Consider the following 18,912-nt stretch of genomic DNA (forward strand, 5'->3'; position numbering starts at 1 on the left):
CATCTACAACGAGATCTGGCACCCTCTTCTGGAGTGTCTGAAGACAGCTACAGTGTACTTACATATAAAAAAAAAAAAAAACATAAAAAAAAAAAAAAAAGTAAAAAAAAAAAAAAAAAGAAAAGAGACGAATAATATAAGTTAATATCTCAGCATAATGTACTGAGCTCTGGAAGGAGCTAGCAAGCTCAACAGACAGACAGCCCGAATGGTAACCTGCCCTCTGGTCTTGTGTAAGGGGAAAGACAGTTTTCTGTTCCACCTTTCGATCTGGAACACCTATCCTGCCTGCTGCTTTGGTGATGTGATCGTTGGTGTGAGGGTGATGGGGCGAGCAAACAAGTAGCTGTGAGGAACCATGAGAACTGGTGCTCAGTTTCCTGGAGGGCAGAATGGCAAGCATCTTTGAGCTGGAGTTATTTCTTCCAGTTACACCAGAAACTAAGTAGCCAGGATGCTTGCCCAACTGTCACACATGCCGGCTAACAAAATGTCTGAATCCGTAGAGCAGCTGGTTCTGAATCTCGTCTAAAACAGAGATCTGGTCCACCACGAGGTGGGAGGGGAAGGGTCACCTTTCCCTTAGAAACGCACCGCCTGCCTCATAAATATTCACATAACTCATTAAGAAGCTTCAAAGGAACCCACTGTGCTGGGGCCATTCCCTCCAGCTCTGCAGCCAGGCCCTGTTTTCACAAGTGAACTTCTGCCAGCACTGTGTTGTCTCTTGGCCGAATTCTCTCCTTGGAGAAGACAAGACTTAAGTAAGACAGTGGTTCTCAGCCTTCCTAATACTGTGACCCTTTAATACAGTTCCTCATGTTGTGGTGACCCTCAACCATAAACATTTCTGTTACTACTTCATAACTAAAATTTTGCTACTGTTATGAATCCTAACATGGGTTTTGTGATGGTCTTAGGTGACTCCTGTGGAAGGGTCATTTGACTGCCAAAGGTCTCAATTCATAGACTGAGAACCGCTGGACTAAGGGGGAAACGTCACAGCAACAGGAGAAAGTGCTCACTCAGTGCCTGGTGTCTGTCTGTCCCTGTGCTATGTGACCTGATAGTCTGGCTATATCCCATAGTGCCCACAGCCTGGGACTTCCCTGGGCAGAGGCCACCACAGTCTTCTCCTCTTCTAGGTAATAGCTACGTTTCCCAAATGCTCCATGGGGGTCAGGGAGAGGCAGTCAGATACCTGGTAAATTGCGTCTTGCTCGGTGGCAGCTCCCTTCTGAAACTTTTCTTCTCACTTCGAACTACCGTAAACCCATCTTCAGAAATGGTCAGCCAGGGATGGCAGGTGTCTTTGTTCAATTGGAAATAGCTTCCTGTGGGGAGAGGGAACATCGAGAAACCCCAACCTGTTATTGCAGGACTTTCCCTGCATGGTCTAAGAGCATTACCCATGTATGTGGCTTCTTCCCCATGGATGCACAGAATCCCTGCCCCTGGTAGAGTCATGACCAACCTGTGAATAGGGTGGCCACTATTGGGGGTGGGGGCAGGACTTGTACAATTAGTGCCATGCAATCTGTATATCTTCTCTCCCTTAGCCCTTATGACTGTACCTAGATAGGGATGTTACTGTCCCCATTTTGTAGATGAGGAACCTGAGGCTCAGGTGGTTAAGAAGTAGATGATAGAAGTCAGACTGAGCTACTTACCTCTGTCTGATCCCAGACACCAGGTTTTTAATTTGCAGGCTCTGAGTGTTTGGACCTGAGTAAGAATTTCTAACCTTGCCAAGGAAAACCATATTGAGGGGATTTGCTTTTTGTTATTGCTCTTTAAACAGGGTCTCATACTGCAACCACTTTGTCCCATAAGCAGCCCTTAAACTTGTAACAATTCTCCTGCCTCAGCCTCTGAAAGAGGCTCTGAACAGAGCTGGCTGTGCCTTTGTTTTCTGCTCTCAGCGTTGTCAGTTTGTTTTTCAGAGCAAGCAGCTGTAATTTCAAAACACTCAGCTTGCTCTTCCCATCTGTGAGGCTGGAATATGAATGTGCCATTCTGCCTCCTGCCAATGGGAACGGGGACAGAGGCTCAGAGTGTTTCAGTGAAAGAGCTCAGGAAGGAACATTTGTTCCCAAACACTGGCTGGTCTCTCTGCTTCTGCCGCTCACCTGGAGGCCACCCACTCAGCTGGCTTGAACTGGATTGCTCTGGGAGGCTTTTGGAGGCTGCAGTGAAGCTTGGATGCAGAGCCCGAGCCTGAGCAGAGCATTGCAGGGGGTGGGTCGGCTGGGCGGGGCTTGGCAGTGGATGTTTCTAATGAGGTCTCTGCTTACTTAGGACTTGGACCTGGGACATGCCAGTTCTCTGACATAGTGAAGGCACATGGGACAGGATGTCAGCACCCAGGATGGTCAGACAGAGCATGGAAGCTGGGAGGAGGTTGAACAGTGGAGACTCAGTTGGCTTCTAACCGGGGAGGGGCTCCTTCTTACAGAAGGAGCAGGAGCCTGGCTATTTGGAGTTCTTGGGAATGTGGTAAAACCGTCTTCCAAAGCAGGTGTGCTGGCTCACACCTGTAATGCCCAGCACTGGAGAGGCTGAAGCAGAAGGATTACCTTGAGCTCCAGGTCAGCTTGACGACATATTAAATTCGAGACCAGCCTGAGCCATAAAGCAAAATCCCATCTCAAAAAACAAAGCCAAACAAACAAACAAACAAACAGGCCACCCAGATCCAGTGGGATAGCCTCTGGTACTTGAGGGACATGGAGAAAAGCCTAGAGTTTTAGTACTAGCTCAACCAACCCAGGTTCTATGGGGCTTCCGTGACTCAAGAGACCCTTCGATGTCTGATCTGTCCATAATGTGATAGTTATGTTTTCCAATACACTCTTACCACTGAATTTGCAACCAAGTGGCTAATTTTGAGTCCCAAGAGTGTGGCTGGCTTACAGACCTGTGGTGTGCACTGTAGCAGGCTCACTTCTGGCACTGGTGCCTCCCACGTTGAGGGCTCGCACATAGATGGTGTAGCTGTGTCTAGGCTGCAGCTGTATCAGGGATTCACAGGTTGGGATGCCTACGACAGACCTATGCACAGAAGAAGCAGAGCAACTGTGAGCAGGAGCCCAGGCATCAGCCACCCTTTTTACACCCACTGTCCTCTGACCCACAGCAGCTCAGTCAAGACTCTCAGATCCCTGGGCAGGTCGCCCACAGCTCACAGCTTGCTTGCCAGTCTGTGTCTGGCTGGCTCCCTTCCGAGCTCCTCAGCCAGGTTTCCCAAGCACCCAACACTGTGCTCAATGTGACTACTGGAGCAACTGTCACAGAGAATGATCCAGATCATTTCAGTTGGACTGTATGGGAATACAAGCTCGTTACACCATCTGGATTTCTGTGGCTGTCAACCCCATTTCCATTCAACTGAAATGGACAACTGAAGTCTTCAGGATGGTGCCCATGTACAGACATGAGAACAGGTTGTCATCTTGGAGGCTGCAGCTCTGGGCCAGAGAGACACTTCTGCTTGTTCACTTCAGTAGATTAACCAAGCTCCTTCTATCCCAGATGCTATACGCCCTGGGAAACCGGACATAATCCCTATTCCCAGGGAACCTACGGTCTGTTCGGGAAGAGAGGCATTGCTCCAGAGAGCTCCGTCGTATTCCTGAGAAGCTTGCGTGTGCTGCAGCATGGACGGGTGGTGGTGACTTACAAGCTGAGGTCTGAAGCGGGACGAGCCTTTCCTTCAGTGATGGGACACGTGATTCAGTTTGTTCTATGAGAGTAAGCATCAGATCACCCAAGTTGCTGACCGGTCTTCCGAGGGCTCCAGCATTATGGATTTGCCCAATCCCAGGCTATTATAAACAGCAAAGGAAACCTGAATTGCTAGGGGGGTCTGAATCACTGGACCCCTCCCCTGACTTCTGACTATCTCCAGCTTTGCTGTGGCTATAGGCACACAGATCTCGGCAAGAACAGATACATAGAATACATGATAGGCTCTAAGGCTCTCAACCAGACCCAGCCAGCAGGGATAAGTCTCTGTGGATTGAAGGAAAATGCCAATGATCTATGTGGGATAACCAGGGGACTCTGAACGTCTGAGCTTAAGTAGTGCAAACAAAGCACGTCTCATTCTTATTAAGCAAACAAAACATGAGACATTTGCAGTTAGCTTAAGCAGATGCAAGTGAAGCGAGCAAGGGAGATGCTAAGTCTTATCATCATTGGGCATATGAGAAGAGTCAACAATATTTCTCCCAGGCCTTTGCCATTCCCACAGAGATAATGTGGACATGCCAGGGCTTCCCCTCCATGTCCCTGCATTCAAGTGCATTCGCTCACCATAGTTAACGCGATTCTTTATAGAAGGTCCCCTGTGGGAAGAGCATTCTGCACTCTGTCCCATCCTGAGTTCACAGTAAGTGCACAGCGCTCCTTCTTCACAGGCTCCTAGCTGGCTTACATCAGCCTCTCTAATGGCTAGCCTCAAAGGCCTTTTCCATTCTCATGACACAGCTCAGTGCACTCCCGAAGTCCCCAGCAGAGCTACCCTGGACTCCACGGCCAGGGATGGGCTGCCCAGCTGGAGGAGTCCTTGATCTGTCAGCTTCAGGCCTGACTGCCTGGCTCTAAGCCCGAGCAGCCACGCTTCCTCTGTGGTGCTATGTGGTAGACTCCTGGGACCTGTAGGCCCTGGTGGCCACCATGTCCAATTCCTCACAGACTTGTGAAGGCCTCTCACTCTCAGACTGGTGGAGAAGCCTCCAGGCAGTGTTCTGTATCCTTTGTACACTGTACATCAAGTCTCCTTTGTCGTTCCTGGGCCCTTCACCATATGCCCTAATTTTAATCACCCTCAGTGATTGATTCTTGATACACAAATGGAAAGGAATTTTTTTTTTAGATTTATTTATTATTATATCTAAGTACACTGTAGCTGTCTTCAGATGCACCAGAAGAGGGTGTCAGATCTCATTACAGATGGTTGTGAGCCACCATGTAGTTGCTGGGAATTGAACTCAGGACCTTCGGAAGAGCAGTCAGTGCTATTAACCACTGAGCCATCTCTCCAGCCTGGAATTTTTTTTTTTTTTTTTTTTTAAAGGCAGGGTCTCAGACCCATACTGGGCTTGCATTTGCTATAAAGACAAGGATGATCTTGAATTCCCAACCCTCCTGCCTCCACCTCCCAAGTGCTAGAATTATAGACAGGCACCACCATGCCTGGATTGTTTTGGCTTTACTGTTGTTTTTATTCCTTTGAGACGGGGTCTCTCGTTGACCCTGGAGTTAGACTAGCAGCCGGTAAGACCAAGTGGTCCTCTGTTTCTACCTGCTATAGCTCTGGGGCTACAGGTGAGGATTCACACCCAGCTTTGAACATGGGCTTGGGATCCTATCTCACACACACTCACACTTGCAGAGCAAGCCCTCTTACCCACTCGGCCACATCCCAGCCCTTAACTGGATTAAAAAAAAAAAGGCAACATGGGTTTCACCGTTAATATTCATCATTCATGATCAATAATAACATCCCAGCTACTTTTTGGGCACCCTAAGCAACCTAAATAAGATTGCTATGTGCTATGTATTACAAACTGTGACCTTGTCCCTGCACTGCATATGCAGTGGAGACTCTCAGGACTCACTCAGTTACCCCCGAGGCTTCTGGTGTCTCTGCCTGGATTAGCTCCACCGTGTAGGAGTCCACCGGATTCAGGTTCCCAGACTCCCAGCAAATCAGTGCAGCCTCTTCACAGCTTCTGATTGCCTCGGTTTTTATAGAGGGGGGAGAGGGGGCTAAACACAGGAGAAAGGAGATACGAGCAACCATTAGGTTCCGTTCCAGCCATTTTGTTCAGAGACGTGGACAAACACCACAGCAATGCAAGCGCCTGGGAACCCCTGTCAGACATTCCTGGGATTGGGGATGCTCTCTGGACCTGTGGTGGTTCCAGTAATAAATATCCATCATTGCCTAGCACATTCAAATGCTCTGTTCCCAGGTCGTAGGCCTTCAGGAAGTGCAGCCTTGCTGGAGAAGGTATGTCACTCTAGGTGGGCTTGAGAATGTAGAGACTCACACCATTTCAAGCCCTGCCACCCCCCTCCACCCCCCATCCCCCACCCCCACCCCCACCCCTGCTCCACACTTGCAGTTCAAGATGTGAGCCCTCGGTTTCCTGCTCCTACCGATATAACCATGTCTCTGTCATGTCTTTGCCAAGACGCTCATCTCCCTGGAACAGCAATCCCAAATAAACCCTCCCTTCCTTAAGTTGCCTTGGACATGGTGTTTTAATACAGCAATAGAAAAGGAACTTAATACAGACAAGTCCCAAGTGTCAGTATACCTGCAGGTAGCAGGCTAACCATGAAAATAACGTCCCTGCCACTCCAGGCAAGTTGATCTACTGCGTTAAGTAAAATACAGGAAGGGGAAAACCACACACAGCTCTTTCTATCCTTCAGAGGAAGCAGAAAACCCAGTTCCACCTAGAATCCTGAAATGCCTGAGTTCCCTTAAAAGAAAATGAATAACCCAATCAGTACCTGTCATATACACTGCGTGCTCACTGCAGGGGCTGGGGCCAGTCCTGTTCTGAGCTATGACCCAAAACTCATACTGGGTATTTGGCTCAAGATTTGTCACTGAGCAATATGTTTCTTTGACCGTCATGGTGAATTCTGGAAGAAAAAGAAAAAAAAAAAAAGTAAGAATTCAAATCTTAAAAGGCCACTGGACTTTTCTGTGTCCCACTGTGAAAGACTCCTCCCTCCCCCTGCAGGTACAACCCTGCAGACCCACTGTGTGTGCTGAGAGGCTCTGGCTGCCTAGGCCTTGAAGTGGCGTTTACCTTGGTGACCAGCTTAGCAGTGGTTCTGTGACAATATGACACAAGAAGAGGCTCGGAGCGCAGTGAGGGACTTGCTCTCCACCTCCCTCTCAACCCATCCACCAACCCTTGAGCATGCTCACGTGCATGCAAGTAACCACACACTCGAGCTCAGAACACTGTCAGGACACTCTCTGGAGAGCTCAAAAAAGTCCCCAGGCCACGCTGCACCAGCTAGGTCCCAGGTAAGGCCAGAGGGAAGATATTAGTTATTTTTACCTGATAAGAAGCAAGGTAAGGAAGGAAGGGTTTATTTCCATCAGGGCAGGGGAGGTAAGATGGCAGCTACATGAGGCCATACTCCTACTGTATCCATCTCAGCATACAGAGCTGAGTGCTGCTGGCTGCTAGGCTTGCTTTTTCTTTTCTAATCTGTCTAGGACGCCCTCCCATGGGATGGTACCGTTCACATTCAGAGTGGGCCTTCCTGCTCTGTTAAACCTTTCTGGACACAGCCAGAGATGTGTTGCTATGGCGATTTTAAATCCCTCAAACTGACAATGGAGATTAACAATCATAATGAATACGACTACCTTGGTCCATCTGATTGCACTCAGAGGGCCTTGGGACCTGAACTGTCTAACCAACCCATAACGTTATAAAATAATAAATGTGTCATTTTAAGCCACTAAGTTGGGGGTAGGGAGTATTGTTAAAGAGCAAAAACTAACTGATACTTGTAGTTTTGATAAATGGTCATGCTATCAAACTGCTCTCCAAATGTTTGTGTTTGCACCCACAGATTTGTATTGCTCTCAACTTTGGTGAGAGAAATTTCTTTTTACAGAGGGTAATGGTTAATGCAGAGATTCATAACTGGTCAAAGTGCCAGTTACAAATATATAAATAATTTTGAGTACTTAGCTGTTGGTGGGTCATCTTATATCCATGGTCTATAATCCAAGGCTCAGGGAGGTTCAAATAAGAGGGCTCAGAAAGGGTCAAGGGGACAAACAGGGAAGAGAGCTGTGACATGCTGACTTCCAGGCATGGTATGGCTATTGCACACACCAACTGACAGCAGCTGTGGTCACCTGCACAGAGCTAGCCAATCCAATTTCCAGTGTGGATGGGGGATGGGCCCTGGAGGCCCCACCCCTAGTGGAGGTAGTTGCTGGCTTCTGAAGGAAGGGGACTGTGGTGGACCGATATGATCAAGATACATTGTATAAATGTATGAAAGTTTCAAATAATAAAAACTATTAAAGATAGTATTAAAAATAATTTTAAAAATTAAAAACAAAAGTCCTCCTTCCTGGTCCCTGGGCAGAAATGCTGTCACCTCCCTTAACTCAGAGGCTCTACATGACACCTGCACAGCTTAGAGCAGTGACCTGATAGCCTGGTTCTGTCACATCTCACTGTGACCCATAGACAGCTCGGTTCTCTCTGAGCCTCCACCACCCTCATCTGTCAAATGGAGACTCCAAGTACAGAGATCTCACTCTGATCCGACTCACACTGCAAAGACCTATCGGCAGGACCGGAGCCTGATTACTTTAGGTTTGTGGGGTTTGGGGAGCAGTTTTTCTGTAGTCTGACCTGGCTTTCTTGTTATGGTTTAAGTATGTTCCCCCAATAGCTATGTGTTGGAGGCTGTCTGTCCCTAGTCCACGGCCCTAGAATGTAAAGCCTTTAGGAGGTGAGGGCTCATGGGAGGAAGTTAAATCATTGACACCATGGCCTTGAAAGGGGATATTGGTGCCCCAGCCCCTCCTGTTCCTCTTGGCTCCTTGAATGCAATCAGGTGAGCAGCCTTTCTGCCACACTGTGCTATGCTAATTCTCTGTCATTAAAGACAGAAACTGCAAGCTAAAACCAAGTTTCCTCCTTAAAAGTTGATTTATGCTAATAGTGCACACCTTTCATTCCAGCACTAGGGAGGTAGAGACGAGTGGATCTCTGTGAGTTTGAGGCCAGCTTGGTCTACACAGCTAGTTGCAGGATAGTCAGGGCTACACAAAGGAACCCTGTCTAAAAAAAAAAAAAAGTTTATTTATCTCTGATTTTTGTTATAGTAACAGAAAGCTGGCTGTGATGATTAATCCTAAATTTTTCTTTTTTTTTTTAAAGATTTATTTATTTATTATTATATGTAAGTACACTGTTGCTGTCTTCAGACACACCAGAAGAGGGCATCAGATCTCATTACGGATGGTTGTGAGCCACCATGTGGTTGCTGGGATTTGAACTCTGGACCTTCGGAAGAGCAGTCAGGTGCTCTTACCCACTGAGCCATCTCACCAGCCCTAATCCTAAATTTTTCAACTCTGTAAGATTTAGAATCACTGTAGAGACAAGCCTATGGGCGTGTCCATGAAGACGTTTCCAAAGAGGTGCAGCTGAGGAGGGAAGAGCCACGCTGAATGTGAGTGCCACCATCCAGTGGGCTGAGGTCTCAGACTGAATATAAAGGGGAAAGTGAGTAGACACCAGATTTCATCTCTGCTTCCTGACTGTGGATACAGTGTGGCTGGCTGCCTCTGCCCTGCTGTGGTGGACTGTACCCTCAAACTGTGAGCCAATAGACCCTCCCTTCCTAAAGCTGTTTCTCAGCTGACATCTGTTCACAAACAAATGGCTAACACAAATACCCTGCTCACCGGAGAAGGGCTGATGGGATATTGGTGGGAGGGTGGTCCCAGCCCTAGCTAACGTGAGCCATTTCCCTGGTGGGGGTGGTGCAGAGCTGCTACCAGAGAGCAAGAGGGCATTTCCTGAAGCATTCTAGCCAGCAGCCGCTCTTTCAGGCCCTAGGCCTCACCCGCTTCGTCCTTGCCAGATGAGCTGTCCTGCACCGGCCTATAGGACAGCAGGTAGCTCTCCACGGTGTCGTCAGAATATAAGCTCCAGCACACGCGCACTGAGGAGCCGGTGGCGGAGTTGGGTGCCTGGGGATTTATCACTGGAGCAGAGGGGGCTGAAAAAGGAAAAGAGAGAGAACAGCCCTGAGCAGCTCTATGTGCAGGAGGGGAATGGGGTGGCCACTTCCTGGTTCACTGTGTTATTCTGTGTGTATGGGTGTTCTGTCTGCATGTGTGTCTGTGTGCTGTATGCATGCCTGGTGCCATAGAGGAGAGGTAGCGGGTATTTACAATTGATATTCAAAACACTGAAGAATCTCCAAATCTCCGTGGCAAACAAAGCGGACAAGTCCCCTAAATAACGTCATTTTAAAATGAGCAAAGGACTCGAACAGGGCTTAGTCTAAAGAAGACACACAAATCTGCCACCAAGAGGATGGGCAGGTGCTCAACATCACTCATCAGGAGGGACATGCAGATCGACACCAGGACCCGAGCCCTTGTGCTGAAGCCTGCCTGTAACCCAAGGGCCTGGGAGGCTGAGGCAGAAGGATCACAATGTGAGGTGAGCCGGGGCCACAGTGTGAGTTCTGAGGTAGCCTGCATACAGAGAGAGACCCTGCCTCAACAAAACTAAAAACAACACCTGAACAAGACTCCAAAAGCTATCTTCTCACGCCTGCTAGAACAGCCATGTTCAGAGGGCAAAGGATCTGGAGAACGGGAAGTTGTGGGTACTGCCAGGGAAGTGTACCTTTGTACAACCATTGTGGAAAACAGCAAGTTGCACCACCAAAAAAAAAAAATTAATAAGGAACTGCTGGTGCCTGTGAATGGTTTATTTCACTCATTATACTATCCATTCAAGTCCATTCATGTTGTCACAAATCTCTCTCTCTCTCTCTGTCTCTCTCTCTCTGTCTCTCTCTCTGTCTCTCTGTGTCTTTGTCTCTCTCTGTCTCTCTGTGTCTCTGTCTCTCTCTCATCCAAGCTGCTGTGAAGATGCACAGGTCAGAGGCAAACCTGGAATGGTATTGATGGCGTCCATCAGCTGCTCCACATCAGAGAAGTCCAAGGTCTGGTCTTCAAACTCAGGTTGTGCAGAGAGTTCCACATCAGTTTTGGTTTTCAGGAATTTCCCCAGTCTGTTGGTGTAAAAAGACATGCACAGTGGTTGGTTGGGGAGTTGGATCAGCAGCTAGGAGCACTGGGCAAGCCAGGCAGAGGTGGCGCACACCTTTAATCCCAGCACTTGGGAGGCAGAGACAGGCGGATTTCTGAGTTTGAGGCCAGCCTGGTCTACAGAGTGAGTTCGAGGACAGCCAGGGCTACACAGAGAAACCATGTCTTGAAAAAAAAATCAAAACAAAACAAAAAGCAGCACTGAGTTCTCTTCCAGAGGTCTTAGGTTCAATTCCCAGCACCCACACAGCAGCTCACAACCCTCTGTGTCTCCAATTCCAGGGGATGTGACACCCTCTTCTGGCCTCTGTGGACAGCAGTACACACATGGTGCACAGACATACATGCAGGCAAAATACTCATACATGTTTTTTAAAAGCACACATTCATACAAAGATGGAGGGGCTTTCTTCTTAGGGTACATTTGTAGTGCTGGGTCATTAGGAAGGAATGAAGAGGCCTCTTTGTTAAACTTGTATTTCCTCACCTTTGTGGATTCTGGTATCTGATTTGGTGGGCCTGGAGGTTACAATTTTAAAGTTTTGTTGCTTTGGCAAATCCCTGAGACAAGCAGCTGAAAGGGAGGGAATGTCTACTTAGTAGCTGCTCACAGTTTCAGTCTGCGATCATTCACCTCTATTGTTCTTGGGCCTATGGTGGAAGCGTGGTGGTGGCAGGGAGCACAAAATGGAGGAAAGTTTCTCATTTTTGGGCAGCCAGGAAAGCAGAGAGAGAGATAAGAAGAAAGGGTCCAGGGACAAGACATAACTTCAAAGGATTCTCATTCATAAGACCAGAGCTCTACCTGTCCAATCCTTTCTCCAGATCTCCACTTGAGAACATAGCTGCTTGGAGAACAAAGCCTCTAACCCATTAGCCTTTTAGGGAACACTTCCTACCCAAGACATCTATCATTGTCTCAGCCTTCCCAGGGGAAGAGGAAGGGCTGAGCCTAAGGACAGGTGGAGTCCATCCCATGCTTTCTCCACTCCCACGCGTTCTTGGGGCTTCTACCCTGAAGACTTACACTCCACAGTGTCACGGGCCCTCCTTCGCGGTGGGGCTCTGGAGGCTATCGATCAGCGGTTCTCAATCTTCCAAATGCTTGCCACCCTTTAGCACAGTTCTGCATGCAGTGGTGACCTCCGACTATAAAATTATTTTCATTGCTATTTCATAACTGTAATTTTGCTACTGAGTGGTGTCTCGGTTCCTAAGACCATTGGAAATACGTGTTTTCTGATGGTTGGGACCCACAGGTTGAGAACCGCTGCTTTAGCTGTGATTGCTCCCGGGCAGTCATAAGGCTTCTAAGTAGCAAAAGCAGATTTGAAATCCAGGCCCATTTTTTGCCAAAACATATGTACTTAGGCCCTCATAGCATTAAGTTCCCCATGTGGCTTTATAGGCCCTGTCATATGTTCCCACAGAACCACCTGTTTGTAAATAGGTAAGGTGGGGCTTTGGGCTTGGAATCACTATGGTAGCAGGATGTATTAGTCAGGGTTCTCTAGAGTCACAGAACTTATGGGTAGTCTCTATATAGTAAAAGAATTTATTGATGACTTACAGTCGGCAACCCAATTCCTAACAATGGTTCAGTCGCAGCTGTGAATGGAAGTCCAAGGATCTAGCAGTTACTCAGTCTCACACGGCCAGCAGGCGAAGGAGCAAGAGCTAGACTCCTTTCTTTCAATGTCCTTATATTGTCTCCAGCAGAAGGCGTAGCCCAGATTAAAGGTGTGTTCCACCACACCTTTAATCCCAGATGAAAGGTGTAGCCCAAATTAAATCTCCTTAAACTCAGAGATTTAATCTTCTGGAATCCATAGCCACTATGGCTCAAGATCTCCAAACCAAGATCCAGATAAGGATCTCCAAGCCTCCAGATAAGGGTCACTAGTGAGCCTTCCAATTCTGGATTGTAGTTCATTCCAAATATAGTCAAGTTGACAACCAGGAATAGCCACTACACAGGATTTATGCTCCACCATATATCTGGCTTTAAAACGAACATGCTTTCTGTCGCAACATGACCAAGGGCTGAGGAGGGCATGTTCCAGTCCCCATCTTTCTCAATAAAACAAAGTTCTTGTGTGTGTGAGGGGGACCTGAGCACAGGCTTGCTGGATGGACTTCACCAACCGTGTTCCCTTCCGGCCCAGTGATTCTAAGCGTCAACACTAAAGGGGCCTACTGACCCCACACGGCCATTCCAAAGCCAGCACTGTTTTATTCATAGGGTCACCGAAGCTGGAAAGGGAAGCCATAACCCAGTGAGACTGAGTCTAGAGGCGAAAAGAATGGAGAAAAGAAACGAGGTCAGGATGGAAATATTACCTGTCAGTCATAGCCACTGCATCCTGAAAAGAGAGAGAAAACAGTAGACCGATTTAGGACATAGTGTTCCCAACAATATAATAATGTAAACATTTTTAACTGGAAATTAGGGAAAGGGGGAAGTCACCCTCATGAATCTACCATACTTGTGCATTTCCTTCCATTCTCCCTGCACCTTCCATGCCACACAGGGTCTTTTGGACCTCTGACTCCTTAACAGTTCCTCTGCTGTAGGACACCGTGGCTGTCTGCATGTTCTCATCATCATAAGTAATGTGCCTGTTTTCTATGTTCTGAATGTGAGATACAATGGCACCCTGGGGCCTCGGGCTCAAGAGGTTGAACACTGGTGTTTCTCGTGGCTCCTGCCACATTGCTCTCTGCCTTTATGTGTGGATCTCTCACCATGATCCCAGTGGGAAGGATGGATGTCTGGGCTTTGAGGAGCAGCTGAGGGTTGGACTGTGATGGGGCCAAACTCAGCATCGATTCTGAAGACCCCTCCTCAACCCTTTGTGAAACCAACCACATCTGCCCCATGGGATCATGGGACCTTGTGAGATCACTGAGGTGGAAATTCCCTTTACTCTGCTATATGGGGTTTGGGTCAGATTTCATATGACTTAGATATAAATAAGAAATGGATTTGGGGCATATGTATGAAGTTATAAAGCAGGATTATATAACTGCCACCCTTAGCACAGAGCAATTTAAAGTAACTTACTGATGTGGGCCAGCTTTCCCTGAGAGAGCCAAGAGGCAGCTAGGAAACTCTCGGGACACTGCCCTTGCTCCACTCCATGACCGAGGGACAGTCAACAACCAAGGGTCTGAGGGACAAAGCTTGGAACTCCCTGGGGACTGGCGAGGAAAGGACCAGCGGTGTCTGCTTGTCTGGCCACCAACGAAGTGACGAGGAGATATGAAGGGACAACCTCCCACCATGAACCACAGATAGTCAACTCAGCGCTCCAGGAGAGAGGGTAGGCTAGCCCACTCCCACCCGAGGCTAGACCTGGCATCTCATCTCATGGTTTCATGGCTTTCTTTCCTGATTCGTCACAGACCTTTAAGAACTCCACCTTTTCCTCGTGACACATCTCCTCTACGGTTTCCATCAGCTCCCTGCAGGCATCAAGGTTCTCTCCACAGCTGACCAGCTGTCCGTATAAGGCTTCCAGTTTCTCTCTCTTTTTCTCCCCCAGAGCTTGAATTTTTTCTTCGTACTTTTGAGCGAGGGTTTCCAAGATCCCATTGTAATGGCACTCGAAGTTTTGTTCCTGTCTTCCAAAATTCTCCTGCAAGATAGTGGACCTCAACCGTCATTTATTTCAGTGGATGGGATAGGTTGGCCAGAGTCACCGGGGACATGAAACCCTGACCTGTTCATCCTGTCACATTACTCTGTCTCTCAGAAGCGTGCTGCAGTGAATGCTGAGGACTGAAAACAGAGGGACTCCTTCTTAGGTCCCCAGGCACGATCACTAATTAATTAACTAACTAATGCATATGAACATGTCTGTGCATGTAGAAGCCAGGGGACAACTTCAGAGGTACCAGCCACAGGGTCTCTGGCATGAAGCATGCCAGATAAAGGAAGGCTGGCTGGCCAGCAAGCCCCAGAGATGCTCCTATCTCTGCCTCACGGCACTGGGATTACAAGCATGCATCTCTACACCCAGCTTTTCTCTGTGGGTGCTTAGGGGTCAAACCCAAGCACTCAGGCTTCACCAGCTGAGATGTGTGCTCAGTCCCCCCACCCACACCCCAAATATTCTTACCAGAAAGCGCTCCTGTCTTTCCTGACAGCTATTGCAATCCTCTCCCTGTTTTCACTACCTCCCATCACCATGGCAACCCCCCTCCATCAGTGGCTAATCAGCTTGTTGCTGGACGCAGAAACGTTGGCCCTGAGAGATGTCCACCTGCTGTTCTGCCCTGCACTCTCACCTCTCATGATATCTGTCCTCACTAACTGTTACATGGACTATATCAACACCAGGAGTATATCAACTTGGTTCATGCCAATGAGGAGAGAGATATGAGACCTGAGAGGGACGGAGGGGTTGTGGCAAATGGCACAGTCTGGTAGATGAGGAAATACAGGAAGAAAGATGTAGATACCGGATCTGGAATCTGTGGTATTGATGGATTGTTGTTTTCTTGACATAGCATCATATTAGATGACCCTATATGACCTGGTACCTGCTATGCAGGCCAGGCTGGCCTGGAATTCACAGCAATCCTCTTGCCTTAGCTTTTCAAGTGCTGGGATTACAGGCATGCACCACCTGGCCCATGCCTATCGTATTTAGACCGGGAGCACAGAGGCTGGGAAATGTCGAATAGAGAAGGATTTCGAGCCTCCATTTTTAATACTGGAAGCCCACGACGGCTCAGTGGGCTTTGACTGTTGCCACTTTCATCCTTTGAGGCTTCTAGGAGTTGTGCCGAGAGTTATTAAGCATGAGACCCACTTAGAAGAGTGAGCGGGTAAAGCAATAGATGAGCCCCCGGTGAGGATAACAGGATGTTCCCAGCATCCTCACTGGAGATGAAGTGACTCAGAGCTGAGAATAGGATGACAAAATAGAGCATAAGGAACTTAAACATTCTGAGTTGTCTGTCCACCACATGGGTGCAGTGCCCATAGAGGCCAGAAGGGGGCATTAGACGCCCAGAACTAGAATTATAGGCCATTGTGAATCACTGAGGAATAAACCCAGGTCCTCTGGAAGAGCAGTGCTCTTAACTCTGGGCAGTCTCTCCCGTCTGAGCATGGAGGTTTGTCCTGCTCTCTCACTCTTATCCCCTCTCCTTCAATCTTGTGCTTGGAAATAGAAGGGCTTCCACCAGAATATTGGGACAATCCGCCCCCTCCCCCGCCTTTTAGGGCTGAGGGTGGAGGATGTGTGTGTTACAGTGTTTGATTAAAGCTGGCCAGGACAGAGGATTTGCTCTTGCTCTGTGAAGCTCTAGAGGACAGTATGATCAATGGGCACTAAGAACGGCTTTCAGTTCTGTGAGGTTGGTCTATGCAAGAAGAACCCACATTCAGCCCAAGTCAGGACAAGAAGGGGGGGCATTAGAGGAAAGAGGTTCCTTTTGAGGCAATGCAGACATAGGGAACAGCTTAGCAACCTTGGACTCCACTTCTCTTCTTCTTGGGCCCTGCACACCCCCACTCTGAACAGTGCACCTAGCAACCTGTTAGCAACCTAGGACCCCTATTTGCACAGAACTTCATGTATACATGCTTTAAACAATAGAGACACCTACTCTTCTTAGTGACCCATGATAACACCCTGTTTTCATTAAAACATATCCTAGAGCACAACCCAGGATGATAGGATAGGGACCGATGCGGCCTAGACTGGATTTGGGTGCAAGGATAATATGCCAAACTGTATCTTCAAAGTGAACTTTTAGAGAGAAGACTGAACATTTTTTGTTTGTTTGTTTGTTTGTTTTCAAGACAGGGTTTCTTTGTGTAGCCCTGGCTGTCCTGGAACTCACTCTGTAGACCAGGCTGTCCTTGAACTCAGAAATCCGCCTGCCTCTGCCTCTCAAGTACTGGGATTAAAGGCGTGTGCCACCACGCCCGGCAAGGACTGAACATTTTATTTACCACCTTTTGCTCATACATAATTGGGTATACATCATGATTAAAATCAGATGCACTGGGCTGGAGAGATGGCTCAGTGGCTAAGAGCACTGACTGCTCTTCCAGAGGTCCTGAGTTCAATTCCCAGCAACCACATGGTGGCTCACAACCATCTGTAATGATAGGATCTGATGCCCTCTTCTGGTGTGTCTGAAGACAGCTATAGTGTATTCATAAGCATAAAATAAATAAAGAGATAAATAAATAAATCACTTTAAAAAGTCAGATGCATCCTGAAGAGGGACATAGGCAGAGAGTAATCAAGCCTGTCAGTCAAATTCACTAGAATTTCCCAAATTACTTTTTTATTAGATATTTTCATTTACATTTCAAATGCTATCCCCTTTCCTAGTTTCCTCTCCGAAAGTCCCCTATACCCTTCCCCTGCCCTGCTCCACAACCCACCCACTCCCACTTCCTGGCCCTGGCATTCCCCTGTAATGGGGCATATAACCTTCACAGGACCAAGGACCTCTCCTCCCATCGATGATCGACTAGGCATCCTCTGCTACATATGCAGCTAGAGACATGAGCTCCAGGGGGTACTGGTTAGTTCATATTGTTGTTCCTCCTATAGGGTTGCAGACCCCTTCAGATCCTTGGGTACTTTCTCTAGCTCCTTCATTGGGAGCCCTGTGTTCCATACAATAGATGACTGTGAGCATCCACTTCTGTATTTGCCAGGCACTGGCATAGCCTCACAAGAGACAGCTATATCAGGGTCCTGTCAGCAAAAGGAAAGGATCTTTACCAATCCTAAATCCGGTAGGGGACTAATATCCAATGTATACAAAGAACTCAAGAAGCTGGATTCCAGAAAAACCAAATAACCCTATTTAAAAATGGGGTACAGCGCTAAACAAAAAATTCTCCACTGAGGATACCAAATGGCTGAGAAGCACCTAAAAATTGTTCAACATTCTTAATCATCAGGGAAATGCAAATCAAAACAACCCTGAGATTCCACCTCATACCAGTCAGAATGACTTAGATCAAAAATTCAGGTGACAGCAGATGCTGGCGAGGATGTGAAGAAAGAGGAACACTCCTCCATTGCTGCTGGGATTGCAAGCTTGTACAACCACTCTGGAAATCAGTTTGGTGGTTCCTCAGAAAACTGGACATAGTACTACCGAATTTCCTAAATTATAACTCTAATGTCCAAACACCTCTTTTTCCCCAAAAGGAATCCCCAAACAGTAAAAAGAACCCCAAACAATGATCAGGGCCCTCAAAACATGTGTCTTGTCAACATTTTGGTGTTTTGGGTTTTTTGAGCAGGGTCTCTCTATGTAGCCCTGGCTGTCCTGGAACTCACAATGTAGACCAGGCTGGCCTAGAACTCACAGAGATCTGCCTGCCTCTGCCTCATAGGTGGTAAGATTAGAGGTGTGTGCTACCACATCCAGCTCTGTTGGCAGTCCCAACAGTGTATTTCTGATCTGCTCTATCATCCAGCTTTGAGTAAATTTTGTTTTCTACTCAGCAATTTGTGTGGGCTTTCATTTCACTTGTGAATAAGAGACCAAGAATCTGGACACACTTGGCCCAGGACACGGCCACCAATTTTGGAATTCTAAGTTCTTGATGGTGCTGTCTGAAAGCCTGCAAAGTGGTTATGTTAAAAGGGACAATACAGATACTTATTTGTATAACGAATGCAAACTAGAAGCGTGTCTGTGTTGGAGGAATGATAACCAGTCAGAGTGAGGGTGTGTGAAAAATTAAAACCTGCTTGACAAATAACTGCTATCAAGTGTGCAGGCAAGAGGAAATCTGCATACGCCACTGTTATGGATGTAAATTGGTCCCGGCACCATGGAAATCAGTACAGAGTTTCCTAAAAAGCTGAATATATACTTCCCATTTGGTCCATGTCAGCCTGCCACAGACATTGAACATCTGTGTTTATTGCAGCTGTTCATAACAGCTAAGTTATGGAACTGAACCAAGTGTCCATCAACGGAGAGATGGGTAAGGAAAATGTATAGATACACAGTGGATCAACGGAGAGATGGGTAAGGAAAATGTATAGATACACAGTGGATCAACG

The 18,912-nt window shown here is 47.5% G+C and overlaps 1 protein-coding gene across 1 annotated transcript in view; it reads right to left on the reverse strand.

Annotated features, from left to right (window-relative positions):
• Window positions 1-18,912, reverse strand: part of Fsd2 (fibronectin type III and SPRY domain containing 2) — a 36,202-nt gene that overhangs the window by 7,892 nt on the left and 9,398 nt on the right. Inside the window, exons 4-11 of the mRNA XM_021168942.2 lie at window positions 14,263-14,493; window positions 13,196-13,218; window positions 10,697-10,818; window positions 9,634-9,789; window positions 6,526-6,660; window positions 5,622-5,772; window positions 2,918-3,051; window positions 1,202-1,334 (exon numbers count right to left, since the gene is read on the reverse strand). Of these exons, the coding sequence (XP_021024601.1) occupies window positions 1,202-1,334; window positions 2,918-3,051; window positions 5,622-5,772; window positions 6,526-6,660; window positions 9,634-9,789; window positions 10,697-10,818; window positions 13,196-13,218; window positions 14,263-14,493 (1,085 nt within the window). The remainder of the gene's footprint in view (window positions 1-1,201; window positions 1,335-2,917; window positions 3,052-5,621; window positions 5,773-6,525; window positions 6,661-9,633; window positions 9,790-10,696; window positions 10,819-13,195; window positions 13,219-14,262; window positions 14,494-18,912) is intronic.

The sequence above is a fragment of the Mus caroli genome, chromosome 7 (genome assembly GCF_900094665.2).
Source record: "Mus caroli chromosome 7, CAROLI_EIJ_v1.1, whole genome shotgun sequence".
Classification (NCBI taxonomy): Eukaryota; Metazoa; Chordata; class Mammalia; order Rodentia; family Muridae; genus Mus; species Mus caroli.